The 27,993-nt window shown below is 41.0% G+C and overlaps 2 protein-coding genes across 10 annotated transcripts; both read right to left on the reverse strand.

Annotated features, from left to right (window-relative positions):
• Window positions 1–659: 659 nt before the first annotated feature.
• On the reverse strand, window positions 660–15,197 carry LOC4329047 (ABC transporter C family member 3). Of its 2 annotated transcripts, none has more exons than XM_066308088.1 (15): window positions 14,429–15,197; window positions 12,999–13,055; window positions 11,717–11,860; window positions 9,391–9,436; window positions 9,129–9,285; window positions 4,785–6,549; window positions 4,244–4,330; window positions 3,526–4,158; window positions 3,242–3,406; window positions 2,466–2,760; window positions 2,147–2,361; window positions 1,475–1,780; window positions 1,323–1,386; window positions 995–1,234; window positions 660–910 (listed from the first exon to the last, which is right to left on the reverse strand). In XM_066308088.1, the coding sequence occupies exons 6-15, from the start codon at window positions 6,531–6,533 to the stop codon at window positions 810–812; spliced, it is 3,855 nt and encodes a 1,284-aa protein (XP_066164185.1). In that variant the 5' UTR covers window positions 6,534–6,549; window positions 9,129–9,285; window positions 9,391–9,436; window positions 11,717–11,860; window positions 12,999–13,055; window positions 14,429–15,197; the 3' UTR covers window positions 660–809. The 2 variants fall into 2 exon arrangements, with proteins under 2 accessions (XP_066164185.1, XP_015623455.1); XM_015767969.3 differs by having other exon boundaries at window positions 12,999–13,079.
• Window positions 15,198–17,320: 2,123 nt separating this feature from the next.
• Window positions 17,321–22,224, reverse strand: LOC4329048 (BURP domain-containing protein 4-like). 8 transcript variants are annotated; one of them, NM_001416518.1, is made up of 6 exons: window positions 21,671–22,112; window positions 20,044–20,142; window positions 18,723–18,821; window positions 18,506–18,607; window positions 18,295–18,402; window positions 17,321–18,221 (listed from the first exon to the last, which is right to left on the reverse strand). In NM_001416518.1, the coding sequence occupies exons 1-6, from the start codon at window positions 21,990–21,992 to the stop codon at window positions 17,512–17,514; spliced, it is 1,440 nt and encodes a 479-aa protein (NP_001403447.1). In that variant the 5' UTR covers window positions 21,993–22,112; the 3' UTR covers window positions 17,321–17,511. The 8 variants fall into 8 exon arrangements, with proteins under 8 accessions (NP_001403447.1, NP_001403448.1, XP_066163098.1 ...); XM_066307001.1 differs by having other exon boundaries at window positions 17,401–18,215; window positions 21,671–22,224; XM_066307002.1 differs by lacking the exon at window positions 20,044–20,142 and having other exon boundaries at window positions 17,401–18,221; window positions 21,671–22,148.
• Window positions 22,225–27,993: the final 5,769 nt, after the last annotated feature.

Genomic DNA, 27,993 nt, shown 5'->3' on the forward strand with positions numbered 1-27,993 from the left:
GCCTCCGTCTCCGTGTCGACGTCCGCGCCGTCCTCGCCGACCGCTCGTCCCTGCGCTGTCCTCGCCATGCGTGTTGTGCGAGCCGCGAGAGAGAAAAGAGCGAGAGAGAGAGAGAATAGAGAGAGAGGAAGAAGAGTATGGCAGGCGGGTCCTGCATTTTTTAATTAAAAAAACGCTAACTGGATTGCCACGTGTGCGCCACGTTGGACAAAACCTCTCTGAATTGGTTCGAGGGGGGTAATTCGTCCGGTTTGCATAGTTGGGGGGTGAAGAATGTCCGTTTTTATGGTTCATGGGGTAATTCGGACGACCGCGATAGTTCGGGGGATAGGGGGTGGGGGGTTATTCATACTTTTTCCATTTATTTTTAACGGCAGTCTTTTGTCTATTTGGCACCTTGTTAGGATCGTTCAAAAACTTGTCACGTCACAATTCGAGATTTCGATAGCAAAGGACACATGTACGTTTTTTTAGAAGCCTTATAAAAAATTGTTATAAATAACACAATAAGATGGTGAATATATTAGTAGTAGCATTTTTGTCTATGGTGAAGTTCTGGAGTAGTGCTTTCTGAAAGATAAACACATTTGCAAACACATCATCGCCTATGCGTCAGCATTGCAATTTTCTTAGTCAGTACACACGTAAATGCAAACCAATGAGCAAATGTAATAATATATGAATGTTCCATTGCACATTCCGAATACACAACTGATCATGTTGCAACAAGTTACCAAGAAAGAATATTTAAATTTAAGCCAAAAATTTAGTTTCGGTGATATATTTGGCCCCTCTTTCATCTACATAGTTTAATACTCTGATCCCTTGGTGTATTCTGATACAAGTTTCGAAAATAACGATGAATTGTCTTCCAGAAGTTTTGCTGGCGAGTCATCCTCTGCGATTTTACCTGTTTACAACAACATGGAATTAAAACGGGAGAACCAAGCTATTAACCGTTGGCTACTAATTAAACACAAAGCACATGACTAACCATTGTCCAGAAGAATGACCTTCTCACTATCAAGAACAGATGCGATCCTATGTGCTATTGTAATCACTGTGCATTCGAAAAATTGTTGCTTCAGGGTTTTCTGAATCAAATTGTCAGTTATTGGATCCACTGAAGAAGTTGCTTCATCCAAAACCAAGATCTTTCGCTTCTTTAGAACTACCCTTCCCAAACAAACAAGCTGGCGCTGACCTGCACTCCAGTTGTTGCCATTTTCTGTAACTATATTTCATATTAAAATATCAGTTATGACTTATGAGTTTGACACTGTGGAGCAATGCATTATAGCTTTCTGATATAGATATAAAACCTGCAGAGTCAAGCTTGAGCTCATTCTTTCTAACTTCATCGCCAAGATGACAAGAGTTCAATGCCTGGATAACACAACAAATATAAGTTATGCATTAGTTTGACAGGTGCACATTGAAGAATTAAAATGTCAGTAAATTAAAATTAAAAGACCTCCCAAATTTGTTCATCGCTGTACTCCTCCAAAGGGTCAATGTTATTTCGTAGGGTCCCCTCAAACATCACAGGATCTTGTGGAATGATACTCAATCTTGTCCGTAGGTCGTGTAGTCCAATGGTGCAGATATCAAGGCCGTCTATCAACACTTGCCCAATAGATGGCTCGACAATACGGAATAGCGCTTGAATCAAGGTTGACTTGCCACTGCCAGTTCTTCCAACGATGCCGGTCTTCAACCCTCCGGGTAAAGTGCAAGTAAGGCCTTTCAAAACAAAAGGCAATTGTGTTGCATACCTTACCTGCATCACATACAAAGCACTTAGAGGAAAAAATAACACTTCACCAGAAATTTCTGCATTAGGTGTTGTATGTTTTCCATGTTAAGAAAGAAGATATAGTGTTGTGAGGGTATTTCCACAGTGGTATGCTGGAAGTCGTACAAAATAGTATATTATGAAAGAGGATTGCAACTCTACAGTACTAGAAAAAAAATCTGCATGCCAATTTTTGTGGAATAACTTCGATATAAAATTAATTTAATAACACACTGTTTTTCTCAGAAAATATTATGAATAGAAATGTTGAGAGTTCTAATCAATAATTGACATAGCTCCGACATTGTTAGAAGTGAACTTATATAACAACATAGAGTTCAAGAGACAAACATGGAGGTTGCGAAGCTCAATTTCACCATTTGTCGGCCACTGGCAGTTTGGTCTACTTTTTGATATTGTAAGGAGTTGTTCAGAAGGAATAAACATGTATTGAAAAATTCTTTCAACGGATATCATTCTATTTTCCAAACTACAGAGCACTGCAATAGCCCACCCTTGCAACATGTTCAGACTTAATCCATAAGTGACTGCAAGACCAGCTGTCTCTGTGAGAATACAATAAAAATAAAAATAATAGTTAGCAAGGATGGTAATACACATAAAGAACTAATTTGATCGGACCAATCAAATTAAAGCCCACTGTACTTACTTGGGTCAATTAGAGCAGCTGGCAAGGTGACCAGAAGTACCAAGGCAAATGCGAAGATAAAGGATGAAAGAATGTCCAAGCGAAAGCACAACCATTCCATTGAAGCAGAATTATATAAACTTGGTCTAGATAAATTATCCATGAAATGACTGACATAATTGATAAACTGTCTTTCCTTGCCAAAGCATCTAATAATATTTGATCCAGCTACTGATTCAGCAAAATGTTGCATCAGCGGAGCTCTGCAAACTCCAGTCAACCTCTGCAACTCCCTAGCACCATCTATGTAATATTGCTGAAGGGAAGGAATTATGGTGATTAAAAATAAAAACAAAACATGAGTCGTATTGAAACCAATAATGCCATAGGACATAGTTATAATTTTGAAATATGATTACAATTATTATTGGTTAATAGCATATTTTAAGACTAAAAGTTTGATTGTTCAGAAGAACATCGGAAATGCACAAGTTCTCCTATATACAGTAGCATCAACCTAGAAATTTTATTGGGAACATTTTTGCCAAGAAAAGAATCACATCATATATGTACCTCATGTTTTTATTATGTATTATATTTAATTGCTTTGCCATGCCTTTAAATTTCAAATTAAATCTGTGAAAAGAAAAAAACACTGATTTTCAATTTTCAATTGAATCTGTGAAAAATTGTCAATAATGTCATGAATTAATGTATTTTTCCTTCCACATACTTAAAAATTATAAACTGGAACCAAAAAATGGCATCCAACATAAAATATATAATAAAAAGAATACCTGATACCACAGAGATGCTGCAATAATTGGGACAAAAATTACGAAGACTGGCCATGCTACCCGTGACATTAAAATAATTGTTCCAAGAAGTTCGATAACAGGAAATAGAACATATCCCATCAGGTCAAAAATGCTGGTATCCACTGTGCTTTGATCACTAGAAGCCTACAATTTTGTTTCAACTTTCATGATTAATTGAATATGAATAAAAATTCTAATGGTATTCCAAGGAGATAACTTCAATTTTCTCATTAAAATAAAGATGGTGAAGGTAAATTACTTACTCTGTTCAAGATTCGACCGCTAGGAGTGGAGTCAAAGAAAGACATTGAAGCCTGGAATATGCATCGATGCATCTTATCAAATAGCATCATTGCAGTCTTACATCCAGCCATGACAAGAAGATGGGATCTTATGAAAATGAATAACGAGCTCACAAAAGCTAACGCAACATATACAAGTACCATTTTCAAGCTATTGACTGGAGGATTCACATCTTTGGATATTGGAGCAGCCCAAGCCATCCAAAAATTGCTTCCAATTTGAAGAACTTGAAAAATTATCTGAGCGAGCAAAATAAGCGGCACAAGTGCTCCACCATATGCCATTGTAATATATTTCCAATAGACAGAAATCCCAACCCGCCCTTTCTCCCTTTCTTCTTCTTGTACCAACTGACCATTTTGAACAATCCCTTCTGCTCCTTCATTTTCATCCTTTTGCTTATCTTGTCTGAAAAGCATACTTCCACTGTCACCAGGAATAAGACTACTTTCGGGATTGCCACTTGAGTGTTCTAAACTTTCTAGAGTAGAAATGTCATCCTTATGGGAAAATACTAATTTTGTGAACTCTTCTCCAGAATTAAGTATTTCAGCGTAATTCCCAACTTGTATTATTTGTCCATCTTTCATGACCTGGAACAACGAAATGAATTGACAAGGTAAAACGATTGTTGCGAGTAGAATAAATAAGTAGATTTGATAGTTGTTGGAAGCTCACCATGATAGCATCGGCTGATGGCAAAAATTCGACATGGTGGGTAACATACACTACAGTTTTTGAAGCTAAGAGTCCAAGTAAGCACTCCTGAAAAATACAAGGTCGTGTTGAATAACTTTCATACAGTAGATATACTCTTGAACCCTGAATATTGTTCAAGAACAGGCTACCTAAAAACTGTTTAGCTGAAACATACAAAAGATCTGATTAAGACATTAGGTTTCTGTCCACACAATAAACTATGCAAAGAGATAAACTGCTATTACTTATTTTGGAAGTTGGGAAATGAAAAATCAAACAAAACAAACATGTTCTATTCGTCTAAGGATTTGATAACGGCACTAGCACTGACAACTGAAGAAGGTTAAAAAAAAACCCCCTAAATTGACTGGGAGAAAATGGCGTTGAAATCATATGATGTAAATATATATTTTGTAGTATTAGAAGTCTTAAGTACCAACAATAAGTTATTAGTTTAAGCATTCAGTGATGATTTACACACATATAGAAATAGGATTTAAAGATTTGTTTTGAAAAATACCTTGAACAAGTGCAACCCAGTATGAGCATCAACAGCACTGAAGGGATCATCAAACAGAAAGATATCTGCATCTTGATACAAAGCACGTGCAATTTGTATCCTTTGCTTTTGTCCGCCACTTAGGTTAATGCCTCTCTCTCCTATAATTGTCTGATCACCTAATGGTAATATTTCCAAGTCCTTTTTAAGACAGCATGCTTCAAGGACCTTTTCATACCTTTCCCTATGCAGTTTTGTGCCAAAAAGTATGTTATGTTCAATTGTCCCACTCTGTATCCATGGCGATTGGCTAACATAGGCAATCCTACCACATGTTTGAACATCTCCTGATAACCTCGGTATCTCACCGAGTATGCATGACAACAAACTTGATTTTCCAGATCCAACAGTTCCACAGATAGCAACCCTCATTCCTTGTCGAATACGGAAGTTCAAATTTCGGAGAGTAGGAACCTCAGAAGATGTGTTCCAAGAGAACTGACCGTTCCTCACCTCAATCGATACATCAGTTGTACCTCTTGGAAGTTTAGTTACAACATCGCTCGATAGTTCCTCGAGGTGCATAAAAGAGCATATCCTGTCAAGTGATACTTTTGTCTGGATGATCACAGAGACTGTGTCTGGGATACTATTGATTGGTCCTTGTAGCTGCCTAAACGTTGCTAGAGCAGACAATACTTTCCCTGTTTCTAATGGAATGCCTAGAAGCAAACAAGTTCCAAAGGTGACCATAGCAATAAAAGCAGGAGCTCCAAAGAAGACAGATATAAGCATAGCTGAGGTGTATACATCTTTCTTTAGCCAATGCATCTCCTCCTTCCTCAACTCCATGATCTTCGACAAGAAGACCATTTCCCATCCTTGAAGCTTGAGAATGCGCATGTTCCGCAGCATCTCAGACATAGCCCTCATTCTAGCATCCTTGGCATCCATCATTTTCTCTTGGTAATTTTGCTGGATCCTCCCTATAGGTAGATTTGCTAACATTGTCAAAACAGTGGCAGCAAGGGCTGCAAATGCTGCCAAACCAAGAGTGGAGTATAGGATCAGCATTGCTAGAATAACCTGCACAGGAAACAACCAAAGCTCATGCATGGACGAATTGAAACCCGCGACACGCACCGCATCAACGCTCACGGCATTGATGATCTCTCCACTTGAAATGCTTTCCCTGGACTGATTTGAGAGGGAGAGACCCTTTTGGTAAATGATGGCGACAAGAGCTGAGCGCACCCGCACACCAAGTTGTTGCGATCTGAAGAGCAAATGCCTTGATGAGAGGCCTTTGATGAACTGCGCAACAACAAAACTCAACACCAAAATGTAGCCTTCTTTAGCGGTCCGTGGACTTCGATTCAGGTAATCAACAAAGTACTCAATCAGGTATGGACCAACATATGAAGAGACAGTACGGAGTAAGGCACAAACTGCAGTGAAGAGGATTAATTTCCAGGTTGTAAGAACAAGAGCTTTGACCAGCTTAATTGTTGTAACACCGGTGTACTTCCCTGAACCAGAAACTGAGATGAGCTTCGCCTCAAAGTTAGGGAGGATGCCTTGAACACTGTCATTATCATCCAAAGTTGGCACATCATCAAGATCTAGTGCTTTCCTCCTTCCAAGATCAAGTAACGGCCCCATCCAAGAAAAAGTGATAACACTAAAGAATCCAGCATCTGTGAAAGCTGCTCTACTGCCTGTGGCCTTAGACGAGGAAGAAGCTGCACGGTCCAATAGTGGCTGATCCATGATAAACTAATAACTCCTGAACATAGAACAACAAACTTTAGCAAGTTACAACTGATTATTTATGAGAAAGAAAAGTATAAAAGTGTTAACGTAAAAATGATAATTTAAGTCTGTTCATGGACATTAATAGGATTACAGAAAGTATAGCTAATTTAAAGGAAACAAACATAACTGTGAGTGTTAAAGCCATATGTTGCATGAAAAACATCCGGATGAATCCGCACGATACCACAGAATTCCATTGTCACACATGGTCAAGATGATATCACAAATCTCCAAGTAAACAAAATCGAGACCTAGATTACATAAATAGCATATGTAATATGTATGTAATCTAATATGTGCTAAACTTCCTAGAAGTAAAAAAAAAAGAGGATGTACCGAACTTTTAAATTTAGCAATTGAGTTTTTTTTTAAAAGTATCCGATCTCACCATGCCCATCTCAGCATTGAAGCACAGACTTAATAAAAATAGCAAAATTAGTGCAACAGACTGAAAATGAGAATATATATTACGCATTACTCCTTGCATACCTCAAAAAGAAAGAAAAAAAAAGCACGCATGTGGAATAGGATGGTGTCAGCCACAAATCGAAATCTGTGCGAAATTTTTGTAAATTAACCAGATACTGGCTATTCGGTGGGAGAGATGGAGGAGAAGAGAAGTTGGCGATCTCGAGCCCTCCGGCAAAGAGGCGGTGGTGGCGGCGGCGATCACGGAGAGCCTATAAATGAATGCGGCGGTGAGGGTCTTGAGCCCACCAGCGGGGCTAGCGCAACGGTGCCGAGCCGACCGAAGAGGAGCACGGACGTGCCGCTGGTGGCTGGGGCAAGCCGCCGCCGCCGCTGCCGCCACGGCCATCCGGGTGTCTGCGTGGTTTTTCTCAGTGATCAGAAGTTGGAAAGAAGCCGCGTCTCACTGAAAAATTTGATAATTTAACGCTTTTTTCCGTTGCCCAAATTAATTTAATTGACGTTTGTAAAGATCGCCGCCACGGCCATCCGGGTGTCTGCGTGGTTTTTCTCGGTGATCAGAAGTTGGAAAGAAGCCACGTCTCACTGAAAAATTTGATAATTTAACGCTTTTTTCCGTTGCCCAAATTTTAAGGAGTGTTAAATTATCAAATATCTCCGTCTCGCTCGACTCACGTGACCAAAGGAGACGGAAATTACCTATGCTTGCGGTACGTGGGTTTTTTCTAATTTCTCAAAATCTTATAAAACACATTTGTTTGTTATAGATTTGGGTGGCGAGTTTATTAACGACTTAAAAGTAATTCCTATCACAATTATGAAAAAAAAGCTGTTATAGAACTTATTTGCAAATCTGAACCCCGGTTTTCTTCACAGTTCACACGCTGTACGACCGTAGCATTATCAATGTCATGCCTAAAGGTTATTTTAAAATTGAGTAAATTTGGAGTTTATTTCAAACAAAACAATAAAAATGTTAGTTAAGTTCAAATTAGTGCGGATTACGGATTTCACATATGTAACGCTTGAAACCAATATCATAATCCCCGCTTGTTAGTAACGGTTCCCTTCTTCCCCTTACCATCTATTTTCCTCCATGTCATAGGCAACTAACTAAATATCTTCAACGAATGTTCACTTGCTCTCGTTCTAGGGGTGGGGGTGGGTGGGCATGAGTTGCGCAGGCAGCCGCCCTCCTATTCAACCGGCGGTGATTTGGAGAACTGGTCCGGTATTTCACGAGGCTCAAAATAGTTTGTAAGGGGTAAAAAACAATATTAAAATTCGGGGATTCGTGAATTAAGAGCAGGTTTATTAGTGTAGTAAGCTACCAGCGATAGTATTTGTCCGTGTCTGATATAGCCATCAAGAGAGAAGCTCATGCGATGAACTAGCTGTTTCGCTAGCTAAATGGAAATAAACAAACATTTAATTCATGCATGCACAACCAAATTGGCATGATCAAAACTAACCACCATCCTTGTAGCTATGTGTGTTGCCTGTGCTCTAGCGTGTTAGATAGGGAGAAAAACAGAAATACATGCAAACTAGATCGTGGAGATATGTCGGAGGCCCACCAAATACGTAGGTATCACCCATATCAGCTGCAAGCGAGCAGTAGAGGCTCGTTTCTTACACTATCGCCCGGTGACAGATCTAGCGTCCGCTTTTTCTCTTTCTTCTTTTCTCCCTCACCCACATAGGATTTCGCTAATGTGGAATAACGTATAGCCTACTGACTCAACCTTATTATATATACCTGCTCTAAGAAGTGTAAGTCGCCATCTTCCTCCTCGTACATCGTAATTCGTTGTAAAGAAACCACCTCAACAAAAACAAACACGTGTGTTTCCATCCAAAACTCATCCCACCAGTAAAACCAGATGGATGAAACTCAAGCCTTGCAAATTTTCCTTCTAATCCCTTTGCAAAGTAAGGGTATAGCGCTAGTAAAATTTAGAAGTTGAGTTAAGTAATATGGACTATTTTTTTTGAAAAATGAAATAAAATTAAGATCGTTCTCGAATCGGGTATACATGGATGAATACAAAGGAAAAGAAAAAAAAGGACCAATGTGAAGAATCAAAATAGAGATGACAAAGTCTGCAGGCATATACTTACCTGCTAGCTTCTTCGTTATGCCTAAAAGCCTAACAAATCGATCAGAAGATCGGCCGCTCCCCTTCTCAACGCCGGCTGCTGCCTGCTATGCGCCGTGCCAAGGCCAGCCGTCTTCCACGGGGTTTCGTAGCAGAAGGGGTTCATATGTACTGCACTCCTGTATTTGTGTGGGGATTTTTTTATTACAGTACAAAGTACAGATTTGTTTAGGCTAATCCAATAGAGGTAATAATCATATAGAAGGAAACCATTGTATTCGTACCCTTCTTATGTGGAGAATTAATGCCCCTTTTATTTGACACCTACAGCTACACAAAAGTATGATTAGTCAATTAATGAAATATAATCGTACCTGCCATATATTGAAATCCAAATTTACAGCCGTGGGCCTATTTGGCAAGTTTAGAGAATATTGCGAGTTTATAGAAGGGAAATAGTAGTGTGGCTGCATTCGGCATGTTTGGCGATGGAGAGGACTGATAGTTTTGAGAGGAAATTAATTAATAGTAAGATTAGAATTTGATTTTTAAGTCTAGCATGTTTTGCGATGAAGAGGATGGAAAGTTTTGATGGGAAATTGATTAATACTAAGACTAGAATTTGACTTTCAAATCCTAGTATAGCATGTTTGGTACAAGTGGTGCGAAGTGATGGAAATTACTACTCCGTCCCATAATATAACAAACTAGTACCGAATAGGACACTTTATAGTATAACGAATCCGGACATGCTTCCTGTCCAGATTCGTTGTACTATGAAGTGTCACATCTGGTCGGAGGGAGTATCTTCCTAGTTTCTCTATAAAAGTTTGGTTAGTCCCTTCGGATACAAGAATGAATATATATGTCTAGATTCATCAACATCTATATGAACGTAGATCCAATCCCACAACCGAAAAAAAGTACAATTTCCTATAAAGCGAAAAACAAAAAAAATCCATAAAAAATAAAAAAAATCTAGAAAACATCTAGAAAGGATTTATATTTGTCGTTTTAGTAGTCCATATATATCTCTTCTCTATCTCTAATCTAACTAAAAAATGCGCGGAAAGATAAAAACGGTTTAAAAAAACACGTGAGGAAAAAATATCAGAAAAAAGCACAAAAGAAAACACGCTAGAAAAAAAGGTTTTCGTAGTAAAAAAAACACGCGAGAAAAAAATATTTCCATCGTCTGTAAAAAAGCAAAATAAAAAGCATACGAGGAAAAAATTGTCAGAAAAAAAGGCTAAATTGATGGACGCTTGGTTGGTTAGGATCATCGATTTTTTTTTCATCTCCTAGGCTTTTGTTTCATCATCTATTCTCCTGTATTGGAGACCCTGCACACCTCTGTAGTCAATTATCATACTATTTTTTGTGAAGTATAGCTACTATTCTTGATAACATATTATATGGAAATAATATTAGAAAATAAACATATTGTAATTGTTATTTAGAAAAGAGTGCACAGTGGCTCTATTTTGTGTAGACTTGACCATGCGAGTCAGTGTAGGATTTGATTGGTTGTAAGAATGAGATTAAAATAATATTTAAGATTATATGCATGTTGTCACATGAATAATCCAATTATTTTAGGTAAACCAAACATCGGTAAGGTTGCCATCATCGAGGTTGGGCCATTACATTTAAGATGTTCTAATTTTCTAATTTTCTGATTGTCATCAATATGGTTATGTATGAAAAAGTATATTATCATTAGGTTTTTTCATCCGTTGCAACCACAGGTATGTTTGCTAGTATATATAAAGAAACTCAGTCGGACGTCCATGGTAGAGTGAAATGTGGAAATCAACTAAAACAGGGGAGAAAGAAATAGAGTTGGTTTCAACTTTCAAGAAAAGAAAAGAAATAGAAAAATACACACAACAAGGGAAAGACGAGTTAAAAGAACTGGGACTTTTCCTCACAAAAATAAAAGAAGAAATCGATTGGGACTTAGGGGTTTAGAGTTAGCAGTGATCTCTACGATCGATCTGTTGCATTGCCACCTCGCTCGTGCTCTTACTTTAATCTGTTGCATTAACACGATTGATTCTCAAACTTTGGTTTCAAGAAAGAAAAGGACTCAAATTCACATTGGGTTCTATATATAGGCCTTGTTTAGTTAATTAGTTCCCTAATTTTTTTTTCTAAAAAACATCACATCGAATATTTAGACACATGCATGGAGCACTAAATATAGATTAAAATAAAACTAATTGCACAGTTAGGGGGGAAATCGCGAGATGAATCTTTTGAGCCTAATTAGTCCATATTAGCCATAAGTGCTACAGTAACCCATATGTGCTAATGACAGATTAATTAGGCTCAAATGATTCGTCTCGCGGTTTCCAGGCGAGTTATGAAATTAGTATTGTCATTCGTGTCCGAAAACCCCTTCCGACATCCGGTCAAGCATCCGATGTGACACCCAAAAATTTTCTTTTCGCGAACTAAACAGACCCATAATTTGTCACGCCCAGAAATTCACTAGTAATTTCCGAACTAATTTGCGCATAAAATTCTTGTCCAGGAATCAACCGAGGTACACAAACTGACAATTTAATATACATATTCATCAAAAGAACTAAAGCGATAAATACTTACTGAAGAGGCACTTAGTCCTCACAACGAAGAAATCTGCAGCGGAAAAATAAAAATAAAATCTGGCAAAGCTTCGGCTCCACTCCCACAGCAGCTCAACTGGGGTATAAGCTAAGCATCTTCTCCTTCTGGATCATTTTTCTTCAACTGAGATTTGATTGATTATTGCAAGGTGAGTACATGGAATACTCCGCAAGCCACACAGCAAATATGCAAGTGCACACGGATACCAAAGGATGGCATAATATAGGCTCATTTGCAAAAGCAGCATTTAGCAAACATTTAGGAGTAGTAAATAAGTAGAGTAATTAATCATCAATATTAATCAACACTGAATAGCACACCCATGCTGCAGGCCCAACCAAACCTGAACAACCAACCCCGGTCGTACAGATCAAACCTCTAAACCAGGAATTTACCATTCCAAACCAGGAGTCAAATTAATTATCACATTATTATCATTAATGAGTAGTGTGGGACTAATCACGAAAAACATTGCTCAACCCACCCATAACCGCGGGCATGGCTATTCAAATAGTTTTACTCTGGCCAGAGGTGTACAAATTTACCCACAAGACATAACTCCACAATATGTCACCATATCACCATGTGCCCATGCTGAACATGCCACCATTTGTGTAGTTGTGACAAGACCCCTCGCATAGCTCAACTCAAAGCAGCGCACCTTTCCTGGATCATAATCACCCCCTCTACAACCAGAGGCGTGGACTCCCCAGCGACCCCCACGGACTTCTCGCCGCTTCACAGTCTAGCGCCCCACAATGAGCCTTGCTATACAAAGTGTCCAGCCGTTGCCCATTCTGGCTTGTGATTAGTACGGTTAATGTCTCACAACAGTAGCTTGCGAACCGGTCCTTAATTGTCATGAGCATGACCTTCAAAACCATGTGCTCACAACCCACCATTATCAAGTTTTAATTATCAATTATTTATCACAACACGATTAACCATCGTGAGCTACCATAAAGTATCCATCATTAAGTAATAGTGAAACATTAATCATCCCAATAGTATGCTAGTGTTTCTAAGCATGACTAAGCAATTATTCTAATATATAGTCGAACCAATATATAAAGTCCAACTAGTCAAATTATAACCCAAGGTATCAAAGAATAGGGTAATCAATGCAAATTGGCCATAACAAATGAATAGGTTCACACCACCCGGTGACATTTAAAAATAAATGCATAGTTGAAATAAATAGAGAATTTAAATATAGGAGCAACATGCTCAAATGATTGTGTTTAGGATCTGTGTGACTTGCCTTGCAATAATCGGTCTTCAATTAGTCTTCTTGAACACTTCTGACGCACTCACGAACCTTCACAACGACGGAAATGACAAGCTAACATTTATAACGGAGAAAAAACTAATAAAAACCAAATAAACAGTACTAAAAAGTAAACAAACATGTAGATCATGATTTTAGATGAATTTAGAGACTTGAACGGCCTCATTCCGACTTCATATGAATTAGTTATGAATTTTACAAAATTAATTCCAATTAAACCTATTAAAGAAAACACTATTCCAAATTGATTAAACAATTTACAAACGATTTATACTGAGATTAAAGATTAAAACATCCTCCGAAAATTATTGGAACTAATTTAGTGGATGATATATAGTAAAAAGAACTAATATGCCATTGAAAAGGGATAACATGATTTATATTGACTTTGGATGGCTGAGATTAATCTTGACCGAGTCGACCAAGATCGGATGGTTTGGATTGATCTGGCAAGCTGGCCTCACGAGATACCGACTCAACGAGTCAATTCTACGTGACACGGGATCACCGAAATGATTAACCGAAACCGGCGGCTCTGAACGGCTCTAAACTAAAGGACGACTCAACATGGACGAACGAACGAAGCACGGGGAACACCTCGTTCGAACGAACGAGCAAACGACTCAACAATGGTTGCGGCTAAACCGATGAGCTAGACACGATTCACGGTAAAACCCTGGTACGACAAACGATAGGCCGGTAGAAACCTAGGGATGCACCTACGGCTTTGCAACTCGGCTAACGGACTACGGGAAGCAAACAAACCACGATGACGATGACGTGGGATAGAGGCGGCGTTGCACAATTTGGAGCAACGACTAAGCAGCGACAGTGACACGGTTTAGCAGCGGCACGACTGCGTCAACGACTTGGCAAGGCGCGGCAGCAGCAACGACTCAACAATGACTTAGCAAGATGGCTACCGAGCTACGGCAACGCGGCAGCGACACAACGCAGCAGCAAGTGGCTCGGTCGCTGCGGTAGCGGGACGACATCGACTTTTGGCACGCACGAGCAGCAGCTACACAGCTGTGGCAGGGAGCGGTACAACGGCGGCTAGGCGGCTAGCGCAGCGGCAATGCTAAGCCAACAGCTAAGCGCGGCACGGCGGCGGCTACTCAACGACACAAACAAGAGATTAAAACCTAAACTGAGGGAACACAGATAGAAACCTCACCAAACCAAAGCGATCGGAGAGGGAGAGACGGCGATGACTACCCGGCGGCAACACACGGAGACGACGATGACGCTAGACATACAGCGGATTAGATTAGATTGGATTAATACCCTAGGAAAAAAACCTAAATCGGTGAACGGCATGGGAGCGGTGGTTGCAGGCGAACCACGGCACAATAATGCAAACGAGGGCACCGGGAGAAAGAGAAGGCGACGGCGATTCTTACCAACACTTATGCGACGACGAACAGTGAAGGAGATGGCCGGCGACGGACTCCAAAGGGCGGCGAGGTTCGGGTCCACGGCAGCGACGATTTTCCGGCGACGAGCAGCGGCAACGGATGGATGGACGGGCTTCTCCCCGGCTGCGACGCTGTGGGTGGCGACGGCAAAGCTTGGCGACGACGGAAGGAGCAGTAGGGCCTCGCCGGAGATCAAAACGCGACGGCGAACTTCGGGTTGACGGCGACGATGGAGCTCCGGTGGGTTTCGGCTACGGGGAAGGGGTGGACGGGGTGGAGCTTGACCTTGCGGAGCCGAGAGAGGCGACGGCGTAGGTCGTCGACGGCTGAGGCGGCTGCTAGGGGCGGCTGGAGCGGCTGCCGGCGGTGGACGGAGAAGACGAACGCGGCGACGGCGCTACAAGCGACGGCGGAGAGAGGGAGAGGTGGCGGCCGAAAGAGGAGAGGGAGGGAACTCTATTTATAGCCATGGGAGAGAGATATCGATCCTACAACGAGAGAATCGAAGCCGGGATTTTCTAGAGTTTGGTTTGGAGAGATAAACTCGAAAACGAATCCAAATTCGCATCGAATTCAAAGGGATAAAACCGGATTTTTGGGGGAAGAGATAGAGGAGGATAAGGGGGATATTTTGCCTCAACTAATTTTGGAAATACACGAGAGAGGAGGCCGGAGTTGGAGGGGGAAGGCGGCGGCAATGGCGGCATCGGGCTCTGTCTCCGGCCGGCTGGAGGTTAGGGGCGACTACTGTAGCAGAGGGAAGGAAAACAGACTTTCAGCTGGGCTTCTTTTACTCAGCCCGATTGAAGGAGGGACATGAAATGGACTTCGGAGAAGGGATAGAACCAGCCGAAAGGAAGAGAGAATGGACCGAGAACTAAAAGTGAACTTTTCTAGTTTCGGCCCGGAAAGGAAAAGGGTGTTTTTTTATTACTTTCCCAATTAAATTAATCACTGAAATGATCTCTAAATTGTTAAAAATACTTCCGGTGCTCTAATAATTCCAAGAAAAATTATTAAAATACTTGAACACTATAAGTATTTAAAAAAATTATAAGAAGACCATTTAATGATTAATTTAATATGCGAATCATTGCTGAACTGCTCTTTGTATTATTAAAATTAGTAATTGAGCTCTGAAAAATTCGAGAAAATTGCAGAGCGTATATTTAATTATGGAGAATTTAATAAAAATTAAATGCAGCCATGATTTATATTTAGGAAATTTTATTTCTCACATTTAACTTCACTTGTAAATTAATGAACATTTAACATAAATTCTAATAATAATTTATTAAATAATTTATAAATCATAAAACAAAAATCAGGATGTGACATAATTGTACAATCTCGGATTAATTAATTAATTTAGGGATTTGCTAGACAACTGCCGGCTAGACAATCAAAAAAAAACTCAAAAGCTTTTAAAACGCACAATATAAGTAAGAAGATAACCATATAAAATTGTAAGACCAAACTAAACTTAGTTTCGGAGTCATTAAATTAACAAATTAAATGGCTAAAAACTTTGTTCTTGAGTTTTTATTTTTTTTTCTTAACTATTTTGTTAATATTATATCTAATAATTGAAGTCGATTTTAATTAATCTTGTAATTTTGTAGGTTTACTAATAACACTTTAGCAGTGTTCAAAATACATAATCTATATATTAGCTATACAGAAATGTCCGGTTTTGAGCTTAGAACATATCCCCCTGATGAGAAATGTGTAAGAAACATCAGGAATACATGTTGTATCTGACATGAAAGAGCAACAAAGAAAATAAAAAGAAAAATATGTGATTATCTGCTATATATCCTCCTGGTTATGCATGGTTTTAGTTCTGTTCCAAAGAGTGATGTTGAACCCCCACCAAAGAACAATCTTCCCAATTCCCACAAATGACAGCAGCATTCGTACTTAGACATCCAACCAAACCACTCAAACTCATTCTCAAGCAATGCAACTAAATAAATGAAAATTTAAAATACCATATTATTTTGCCATGGTTTATTAAATATAAATTAGAAAAATTCTAAACCGTTACGAGTCATTCATGTTAAAATGCATTTTCAATCGTGTGCTATAAATTACTCCCTCCATCTACAAAAGTTAGACATATTTCACATTTGAGTTTTTCCAAATAAATTGTTTCTATTTGTAGTCTTTATTCACTTAAGGCTTTATTTAGTTCCAAACTTTTTCATCAAACTTTTAACTTTTCCATTATATCAAAACTTTCCTACTCACATCAACTTCTAACTTTTTTATTCAAACTTTCAATTTTAATCAAACTTCTAATTTTGGTGCGGAACTAAAGCCCAAGAATCTCAGTTACTACCTGTTAGCTCGGTACGACACCATTTAAGAATCTCATCAGACATCTGCAGCATTTTAATTTGTTGGGGGTGCTAATGAGCTTTCAAGATGGAAGAAAAATTGAAGGGGAAAAAAAAGAACGCATCTGGCATACTGGATGCTCAAAATCGGTGGAAGGCTGCACAACGTTTGTACTGCCCAAATTAGCAGCGAGCAGAGCCAATGAAAATCTGTAAATCCCCCACAGTAATAAAGGACATGGAAATCCCCAAATCAGCTGCAGCGAGAGGCTCTGGCGCCGTCCTCGTCATCTCCACACTACTCCTCGAGTAGTCCATCTGCACATGAACAGCTTGGTGGATAGGCAGATCGGACGGTCGTCCACGGGTGATGAACGAACAGTGTAACAGTTTTACTAATTTGTTGACAATTAGTAAAAATCTATTCGATTTTCAACTTTTTTGGGTTCAAATTTCCTGAAAACTTAGAATTTCAGTCTGCCGATTCTTTTAGGACTCTGACATCTTCATCCTTCCTCAGAAGTTAGCAACAGGCATGGGATTGCAACAGTAATTAGAATAGCTTCCTTCACTGTTCTTCGAAAAAAAAAAGAAAAAGAAAAAAAGGAGTCGAGGACGAGAAGAGAGCACACCATCAGTTTTATTTTATTAAGATAGCAGCGAGAGATGCATCAAGCATCAATCATGAAAGGTAGAGTAGCTACGATCAGGTGTTTGTAGGAAATACTCTCAATTGGCTAGCCACAGAACATAGCCCTGCGGCATGTAGTGGCAGATGGCGTCGCCACGGCTTGCCTTGAGGAGCTCGAAGTACGCACTGTCCCAGGTGGTGGTGTTGACGTGGCACACGGCGACGGCAGTGGCGCCGCCCAGGCCCACGTCGGCGACGGCGTGGAGGTCGACCCTCAGCGCCACCGCGTCGGCTGGCCGGTGGCAGTAGTACACCTCGTATAGATATGGCATAGGGTGGCACGCCACCACGGCGTCGCCGCCGATCCGGGCGACGCCGTCGGCCGCTACCACGTACCTGCGGGGCTCCCTCCCGTGCACGAGCGTGGTGACCGCGCGCGGCGCGCTGGTGCCCAGCGCCGAGGCGGCGAAGTCGAGCACCGCCTCGCGGGAGGTGGCGCAGCAGGCGCGTGGCTCCTCGCCGCCGCCGCCGGCGGCCGTCAGCTCGCTGCAGGCGCGGAGGGTGTCGGCGACCTGCGCCGCCTTGTCGGATCCAGGGAGGATGCCGAACATGGCGAGGATGGCGTCCATGGCGCGGAGGTCGAACGGCACGGCGTCGCCCTTGTCCTTGTAGATGAACCTTGGCGCCGCCGCGGCCACGCCGTGGTCGCCGTGCGGCAGCGCCAGCTTCGTGCCTTCCGGCAAGACGGCGCCAGGATGCAACTTCTTCATTAAGAAGAGCATCCCGCGCTGGATATGTATGCCTGCAGCTGCATGAATTCAAATATATATTCCATGAAAGGTTCGCTGAAATGAGTACAAAATCTACCTATATGTTCTTACCTGGATGAGCCAGAGAAGACAAGGCAGCCGGTGGAGTAGGAGGCGCAACACTACGTGGATTCCAGTCGACTGGGTAAGCAGCATCAGTGAATTGGGCCTTGTTACCATCTTGTTAACACAACAGAGTGATGGGATCAATTTGATTGCATTGCTAGTCAATGAAAATAGCACATGCATATAGCATAAAACGACTATAATATATACTACTTACTAGAATGTTGAGCAAAGATGCCCGGTGCTTTAGGAGGTGCAACACTACGTGGACTCCATTTTACCGAGTAAGCAGAATCAGTGAATTCGGCCTTCTCACCATCTTGTGAATTATGTAATAACAGAATTAATTACAGGGTCAATTTTGTTTATGGTTTAATTAACTACTAGTACTAGAGAATACCAATCCAATTGATGTAGCATAAAACAGTACTTACTTGGAGAAGCAGGGAAGGTGGCTGGTTGTTTAGGAGGCCCATCAGCACGTGGACTCCACTTGACTGGGTAAGCAGCATCAATGAAGGGAGCATTGCCATCTTGTCGATCATGTAACAGAATTAGGGGTGAATATAATTGGACTAAATTACTAGTACTAGTAAATGGGATTAAAAACCCACTATGTATAATATTCGAGGTAGAACAACCCTGCAATACTTAGAGCATCTCCAATAGCTTCTCCAAATCGAACTCTCCAAACACCCATATAGCCAACTCTCCATCTGATTTAGCTAGTCAAACTAGATGCTCTCTCCAACAGACTCTCTATTAATCCTCTCCAAAATAACAATGGACCCACACGTCAGCCTCTACTCCTCTTCTTCTTTTCTCTCCCCCTTCCTTCTTTCCCCTTTCTTTTCTTCCCATTCCCTTCCCTGATGCCGACGGCGGCCGCGCGTGGTGGCTCGATGATGCGGGGAGGCGGGAGGCGAGACAATGTCGACCTCCCCTCGAGCTGCCAGATCTACAAGGGGGCGGCGGCGGAGCTCGGCGGCGACGTCTCGCGACAATGACCTTGACGACGACCTGGGGAGACGACGACCTTGACGATGCTCGGGGCGGAGCTCGGCGGCAGTGGCGGCGACGGCTCGCGACGACGACCTCGACGACAACCCGGGGCGACGATGACCTCGACGATGCTCGGGGCGGAGCTCGGCGGCGGCGGCGGTGACGGCTCGCGACGACGACGACCCGGGGCGACGACAACCCGGGGCGACGACGACCTCGACGATGCTCGGGGCGGAGCTCGGCGGCGGCGGCGGTGACGGCTCGCGACGACGACGACCCGGGGCGACGACGACCTCGACGACGACCCAGGGCGACGACAACCTCGACGACGACCCGGGGCGACGACGACCTCGACGATGCTCGGGGCGGAGCTCAGCGGCAGTGGCGGCAACGGCTCGCGACGGATCTAGAGGAGGGCGACGGCGAGGGCGGCGGCTCGCGATGACCTCGACGGTGGCTCCCTACCGCCGCCGCTGCTCGCCATCGATTTTTGGCAAGCGGCGGTGGTAGGGATTTCAGCGGCAAAGGGGGAGAGAGAGCGAGCGGATGCAAAGAAAGAGAATAGGGAATAGGTGGGGCCCACAGATGGCTAGTGAGTTTGGCTGGCCAAATTTGGCTACTGAGGGGAAGGATTTGGCCAGCCAAATGGCTTGGCAAGTTGAATAGAGAGGCTATTGGAGTACTTTTTTTTTCAAGAATTGACAAAATTTAACTTGGAGAGTCTTTTGAAGAGGCTATTGGAGTTGCTCTTACTCGGTAGATGATGAGCAACGACCAGCGATGGCGTGGACGGATCCTGATCTGGTTTCCACTTCGCCGGGTATGCAGCATCAGCGAATTGCCCTTCTCCATCTTGTTATGTCACAGAAACACGGGTTACTTAAATGAATTGCTACTGAAAACGACAAATACAGCGTAGAAATGACAATCAAACATTCTCACTCGGCTTTTCTCAAGAAAAAGAAAATTCTTACTCGTCGGCAGAGTAGGAGAAGCCATCTTGTTATTTTGTAACAGATTAATGGAGTCAATTTAATTGATGTACTACACTGAAATGCAGATATATAGCACTTAAACGACGCCTGTCTGATGATACTTACTCAGTTGATCAACACAGTTATTACTTAATTACTAGAAAATCGGCGTGCTTATTGGCATGCTTGCTTAAGTTAGCCCGTAATTTTGTGTGTGTGGAGTATTTGTATACTGCTTAATTAGAGGTTATTTAGAACGTGAGAATTTTTAAAGCAAATAATCCGGTACTTAAAAAGTTCTATCAGCATCATACCTTTAAAGTACCCTTTTAGTGTGTTTTTAGATTTTTTTTTGTGGAATACTGAGGAAAAAACACTGCATCATACTAATATACGCTAACAAATTGATGAAGGTTGTATATTAGATGAATAGAAAAGTGTGTTTTATGAATATTTCATCTCACTTTTATAAATTCAAAAGTTTTGCCTATAAGCTGTTAAAACCATATAATTAGAAGGAAAATATGTTCATGATGTTTACACTTGCTACTAATTGTTTTATCTTTTCTAGAAATATAAGATAAAAACAAAGCCAAGTTATATGTTTCCAAATCTAACCTAACGCAAATTGTACTTATTTGGATTATTTCTCAATGACTTTTCCAAAGCAATAAATTGGTATAATAAGAAAAAATATTGCATTTTTATATTTTGATTTCTTTATACTGCACATTCCTTTTTATATATTTTTATTATTTATTTTTTTTTCTTTTAAAATAATATTATATAGGATGCTGATAACATGGCCTATGTACTTGCCTTGATTTTCACTTTAATCTACAGTAACCGTATCTGTTGTTGAGGAAATATGAATCATAAAAATGACATCAATATTGAACGTCGATTATTATTAATTTTTCCAATGTATCACAAGTTCCCAACATATAAATATGACTAAATATGCTAATAGCTTTGTGGCTGAGTTTTTTTTTTAAACTCATGGATAGCTGGTACTGCAGCTGGTTCAGGCGTTCAGTTGCACATGCGTGTGAGTGCGAATATGCAGCCGGCTCAACCGGTCAGCCCGCATTCTCTTGTGTATTTGTGCACGCACTGCCATGGGCCAAGGACCAAAGGCGGTAAGCCCATTGGGCTCATTTCATGGACTCTGACTAGGATGCCACGCTAGCTATATATAGGTGCAAAAAGTTGTTGAAAACAAAACTTGCACTATTGACATAATAAGTACTGTGATTAAATCATATATATTTTTTTATAATAACTCTAAGATATAATAATTAGATTAAACGGTTAAGAAGTTTGTTTGTAATAAGCTTTTGGTACGCGTACGTGCCGAGTGTTTACACGAGCGGAGTAATAATAATAATAATAATAATAAGCAGCACCTGCTGGAGTATCATGTCCGTGGCCGACGAACGACACCTGCAGGTTGGTGATCTTGTTGTTCGTCCTCGCCGCCTGCGAGCTGTCGTCGACGTACCGGCCGGCCTCCTTCTCCAACTCCGATGTCATCTTCGTCGTCGGGAAGCGGGCCAAGAGACTGCGCGGGGCCCGGGCCGTCGCCGCGTGCGCGCGGCAGCAGCCGGCGGAGAGCGCCGCCGCCAGCAAGAGACAGGGGAGGAAGGACGACGACGACGACGACGCCGCCGCCGCCCGGAGGCTGAAGCGGCGGCGAGCTGCGGCGCACTCGTTGCCCTTGCCCACCATGGTCTCGCCACCACCAGCTTCCTCTAGCTAAACACACGTACTGTGATCAACTCTTTGGAAACGAAATTGAAGGAAAGAAAGCTAGCTAGCTAAACGCTTGCTGCTGCTGCTGCTGCGTTTGGAGCGCGCGGCTATTTATAGGACCGTGAGCGGCGAGCCAGGCAGCCAGAGATCGATCGATCGAGCCAGCTACACATTATATTACACACACGCGTGTTGCGTATACGTGCATGCTTGCGCAGTTGCACTGCTTCCGCCTTGTGAGGCAGCTGATCAGGTGAGGGACTCGGTCGGTCTCTGGTTCTGGCTGGGTACGTCTCGCCGTGCAACAGAGCTGCACCGTACGCACTTACATATCCTCATGCGTGCACGCGTACACGTTTTCATGCTCTCTACCTAGCTATGTTGCCATACAAAAGTGACGCGACCTGCATGTCAGTAATTAATGATATATATCAAGTGAGCGACGACAAATGGGTTTTTGAAACTGAAAATCCAGAAACCACATGTTATGTCAGGCTATATATATACATAAACGACAAATTCCCAACCGCTATGCTATATATACGTGTACTCAAATACTTTATTTAATTTTATTACTAGCCTTTTAACCAAGTCAGTCATTATTACTGCCATGTGTATATATATGCAACACATTTTGTGCTCCTATTGTACTTTCTCATCTCACATCTTTATATGAATGAAGGGAAATGGTAGTTTTTAGGTGACTGAGATTTGGTGTTCACCTGCTCCCTACCCATTGGATTGAAATCCAACGTTTAGAGAATTGTCTTCAACCACTTCTCGGCGATGGCAACAGTGATGAAGAGATCCTCGCCGATCCCTTTATCTTTCTCATCGCCAGAGACATCCGATTGCGGTACATGACCTACGGATTAGAGTTAGGGTTTTGGGGCTAGGGTTGGGGGAAGCCGTGGGGTTTTGGGAAGAAAGGAGCGGTTTCTCCCAGGATTAGGGAGATGGCCTTCTGGGGTGGCCTGATCGACGATGAGCGGCGAGGCGGCGGAGGCGCTGCTGGAGACGCGGAGTTAGAGGCACGCAGGTGGGTAGGGTTGGTGGCAGGGGTGAGGGATGTCATGGGGTTTGGAGGATGTGGTCATCGGCAGTGAACCCGATAGCACCACGCCGCCGCCAGAAGATTAGAGAGGAAGAGAGAGGTGGCCGGTCTAGAGGGGGCTCGCCGGCACCGTTGATGGCTTCTGGCTAGCTAGTGAGCCATGGGGCGAAGTGCGGTGGCAGTGGAGGCCTCAGTGCTCAGTAAGAAAGCAAGGCGTGGCGATTTGTCCTGAGTCTCATGTGCGTGCATGCGAACTAGAAAAGAGAAGAATCGTTAAGGGAGAGATAATGAGTATGCACAAATCTTGATGCGATCCTAGTCGTCCAAAAAAGTGACTGAAATTTTTCGGATTTTTCATCAGTTACATTAAAGCTAGACAAGACCTTATATAAATATGTTATAAAGTATACTTGTAGCATATCTTATGTGTTACTATGATATTGGATTTTCCCCTGTAACTCACCTGTTTATGTTTTACTGGGATATATATATGTAATATGCTACAGTAGACATGCCCTGTAGTTATGACCTCACTTTATGTTGCCATACAAAAATGACTCGACATGCATGTGAACTAATCAAGTGAGCTACAAATGGTATTTGAAAACTGTCCATCAAGAAACCACATGTTATGTCATGCTATATCTATACATCTATGACAAATTCCCAACCGCTACACATTTCTAAAGCAACAAAATGCTATATATACGTACTCAAATACTTTACTTATTTTTGTTAGTAATCTTTTTTAACCAAGATAGTAACTTTCTTCAATTCAAAAATTGAAAATCAGATTGGGGAAAGCTGTATATAATACTCTCCTACCGCTTTACTCTAGTACTCTCCTACCGCTTGTACACTATAATAGTGAAGCGCAGCAGCAGAGAAGTAGCCAGTATTAATGATACTACTCAAATGTAAATATAAAAATTATAGGGACTCAATTAGAAAAGTACAAACCCAAAAATTAAAATCATATAAAAATGGAATGCTCTCGACCGGTAGGTTCCGTTTTTGCACACAGATCTTTAATCCGGCACATCAATTTTTTTTCACCAAGATATATGAGATATCACGATATAGATTGAAACCGAGAGGAGTGTCCCTGGGATCTCGGACTCAAACCGATGCCGAAAGGAGTGGTGTGTTTTATTTTCCGTTTTTAAGGAGGAATCCACTAGAACGGATACCCTCATCTCAATTGGGCGGTAAGCCCCATCTCAATCGGGCATGGCGGCCGTCACAGGCTAGAAGTCACTGATGTGAAGAGTTATCTCAATCGGGAAAATGGCCGTCACGGATGATTCTATCTCAATCGGGCCCTAAGTAAAGCCCGTCACCGATAGCTTTGACCCAGACGACCAGTCAAACTATAGCCTGTCACAGATGAACTATCTCAATCGGGCCACAACTAGCGCCTGTCACAGATGACCCTGATCTGTGACGGGCATTACCTATAGCCCGTCACAGATGAGTCATCTGTGACGGGCATTAACCCGTCACAGATGAGTCATATGTGACGGGCGTTAACTATAGCCTAAGTTAATGCCCGTCACAGATGAGTATAATTAAAAAATAAATAAATTTTATTTTTTGGCTAGCCCTCACTCGTGTGCACCCACGCGAGAAGTTCAAACTTAATGTTAAAGTTCTTTAAAGATTGGCTTCCGAAAAAGTAGTTGTAACATGTTGGTATGAGTATTCTATTAATCCTATTATGCCCTAGGCCAGGATGTCAAATTGGGGTTATTAAATGATTTCAAATGGAAAAGTCACCAAAACCAAAGTTGTAGAACTCATCGAGGTGCAAAATTTTTATTTTGATCATTTCTCCATTTGACTCTATTTAAACAATTTGAAATTTGAAATTCAAAGTTTGAAAAGTTCAAATAGAATTTTAGATCAGCGAACGACTTCAACTGAAAAAGTCATCAATAACAAAGTTGTATAACTCATCAAAATATATAACTTTTATTTTGGTCATTTTTCTATATAACATTTTTTGAACCGTTTGAATTTGAATTTGAAAATATGACAACTTCAAACAACATTTTCAAATACTAAATGATATCAACTGAAAAAGTCATCAAAAACAAAGTTAAATAACTCATCAAGATCTACAACTTTTATTTTGGTCATTTCTTCATATGACAAAGTGATAATAACATTGTTCACAAAATTGACATATCTCTTATCTGGTTTTATAAACTATAACACATATATGTAAAATTTGTGAATAATATTACTAACATTTTATCGGATGAAGAAATAACAAAAATAAAAGTTTTAGATCTTGATGAGTTATTCAACTTTGTTGTTGATGACATTTTCAATTGAAATCATTTAGTATTTGAAAAATGTTGTTTGAAGTTGTCATATTTTTAAATTCAAATTCAAACTATTCAAAAAAAAATGTTATATTGAAAAATGACCAAACTAAAAGTTGTAAATCTTGATAAGTTATACAACTTTGTTGTTGACATTTTTTTCATTTGAAATCATTTACTACCCGTAAAGTTATTCTGACTTATAAAATGAATTATTATACTGCACTAAATTATTTTGCTATAGTCAACTTACAAATATAAACATTTCATATGAAAAATGGAAAAATAGTCATCGGTGAGGGGATTTAGTTAATGCCCGATAGAGATTAAGTATATTGGCCGTCACTGATGAGTCATCTGTGACGGGCCTAATTGTTATCTCAAACGGGCCTCAAGTTGGTGCACGTCACGGATGATGGTCATCTGTGACGGGCCACAACTTGAGGCCCGTTTGAGATATGGAATGTTATCTCAAACGGGTCTAAAGTTGGTGCCCGTTACAGATGATGGTCATCTGTGACGGGCCGCAACTTTAGGCCCGTTTGAGATATGGAATGTTATCTCAATCGGGCCTAAACTACGGCCCGTCACTGATAGGTGTCATCCGTGACGGGCTTTAGTTTTATACTCATCTAACATGTCTGTGCAACCATATCTCAATTGGGTACTTTTCGGCCCGGTTGAGATGACTTCCTTGTGACGGCCCGCTATTTCTAAGCATATTAGAGCCCGTCACAGATAGAAGGATCTGTACTAGTGATCGGATATAGAGTCGGACTTTTTTTTTCGTTTCTGAGAGAGAGTCGAACTTTTTTTTTTATTTTTTCGCTATTTATTTTGTTTTGAGGAATGAAGGAAACACCTCTTTTTTACATAGTAGAGATTAAGTAGTAGAGAATCGGGCTGATTTTTTTTTGATTTTTTTTCGCCCTTTTTTACCAGAGTTGGATTCATTTTTCTTTTCGTTTATTTTCGCCCTTTTTCTGGATCGGACATATTTAGTTTTTCTTTTCTTTTTCCGGTTTTTTCGCCCGGTTTTTAGATCGGACAGATTTTTTTTTTCTTTTTTCGCCCGGTTTTTTTACGTTTGGTTTTTCTTTTCTTTTCCGGTTTTTCACCCGGTTTTTTTATCGGACCGATTTGTTTTTTTTTCTTTTTTTTTTAGTTTTTTTCGGACGATGGAAGCACCTTTTATTTTTTAAGTAGTAGAGACAGACATAGAGATCTCTACTTAAAAACAGGAAATTCCCGTCCTCCGTAAAAAAAAGAAAAAAATGTCCGACTCAAAAAAGGTAAAAAAAGAGAAAGAAAAAAAAGTCCGACTTAACGAGCGAAAAAAAGCTTCCATCGTCAGTAAAAAAAAAGAAAAAAAACATCTCTTGTCCGACTCCCGTAGAAAAAGGAAAAAAATCTCCTAGTAAAAAAACAAAAAAGTTCGTTTGGTTTTCTTTGGCACCGGTATTTTTTTCTGTTTTTTCTTTGCACGCAAAAGAGTTTTTTTATGCAGCGCACACGCTAAGCCTTTTGGTTGTTTGTCCCCTTTTTTTAACCCGATCTGTTCACCGCGCGTCTCCCAGACGCTTTTAGTTTTTTTCGTCAATCTTTTTTGTCACCGGTTTTTTCTCCCGTGAGCTTTTTGTTTTTCTCATCTGATTTTATAATCCCATCTGTTCGCTGCACGCCTCCCGAGGTGAACCCTAGCGCTGTGCAGTTGCCATATCGATCGTGTGTTTTCTCCTCCAATTTGATTGCAAAAATCGATTCCCCAATCCTCTCTCATCATTGTCTCCATGATTTTCCCTTCGATTCAGCTTTAATTGCCGGATTTAATCTCTATTTTACACTTGCCTCTCTCATCATTTTCTCCATAATTTTCCCTTCGATTCGGCTTTAATTGTTGGATTTAATCTCTGTTTTACAGTTGCCGATGATGACGGCGATCTTCCCCAGTCATTTTTATCCTGAGTTTTACGCTCTGATTTTGGGGAAAACGGAAAGAGTAGATCGAGTGGATAAAAACCCTCGACCAATTTTGGCTGATCTAGAAAGATTCGGCTAGATTTGATGGGGCGATTTGATTCGGCAAATGTACGGGCACGGACACAGGATTATCTTCGGGAGGTTGAAGATGGTAGTCATATTCGGGAAGTTGAAGATGGTAGGGTCGAAGAGAAGCAGATCAAATGGAGGGAGGTAGCGCACTAGCATAGGGCTGAAAAGGAAGGAAGGCTTTCGACCGAAAACCCAGGAAATATTTTCATTAATTTTTTTAATTATAATTATAGCGATCCCAATGTTATGATTTTTATTAACTTTTTCAATCATAGTGTATAGTGATCCCAATATTTTAATTTATTACTCAGCTCTTAATATAACACTGAAAAAAGTCGTTACCCGTTGCAACGCACGGGCATCTTTTCTATATATTGAGAACTCATAAACTTTATCATTATTTGAGAAACAGGTAGGAGTAGATGATTTATGCAATTCGCTGCACTGATTGTTTTCAAAGATCTAGCATAGCAGAAATTGTTAGATTACTGAATGAACTTTGGAAGCCATAGTAAAAAAAAGTGACTTAACAAAGGAGACAATA

Source organism: Oryza sativa, chromosome 2 (genome assembly GCF_034140825.1).
Source record: "Oryza sativa Japonica Group chromosome 2, ASM3414082v1".
In the NCBI taxonomy this organism is placed as follows: Eukaryota; Viridiplantae; Streptophyta; class Magnoliopsida; order Poales; family Poaceae; genus Oryza; species Oryza sativa.

What these genes read in the sequence shown, in the direction of transcription:
- LOC4329047 (XM_066308088.1), bottom strand. Translation starts at nt 6,533, where the DNA reads ATGGATCAGCCACTATTGGACCGTGCAGCTTCTTCCTCGTCTAAGGCC. An exon ending in CAGCATCTCTGTGGTATCAG is followed by an intron (nt 2,761 to 3,241) that starts GTATTCTTTTTA and finishes CCTTCCCTTCAG; the next exon opens with CAATATTACATAGATGGTGC. An exon ending in TTGAGCTTCGCAACCTCCAT is followed by an intron (nt 1,781 to 2,146) that starts GTTTGTCTCTTG and finishes TATGTGATGCAG; the next exon opens with GTAAGGTATGCAACACAATT.
- LOC4329048 (NM_001416518.1), bottom strand. Translation starts at nt 21,992, where the DNA reads ATGGTGGGCAAGGGCAACGAGTGCGCCGCAGCTCGCCGCCGCTTCAGC. An exon ending in CGTTGCTCATCATCTACCGA is followed by an intron (nt 18,822 to 20,043) that starts GTAAGAGCAACT and finishes ATGATCGACAAG; the next exon opens with ATGGCAATGCTCCCTTCATT. An exon ending in CATCTTTGCTCAACATTCTA is followed by an intron (nt 18,403 to 18,505) that starts GTAAGTAGTATA and finishes TGTGTTAACAAG; the next exon opens with ATGGTAACAAGGCCCAATTC.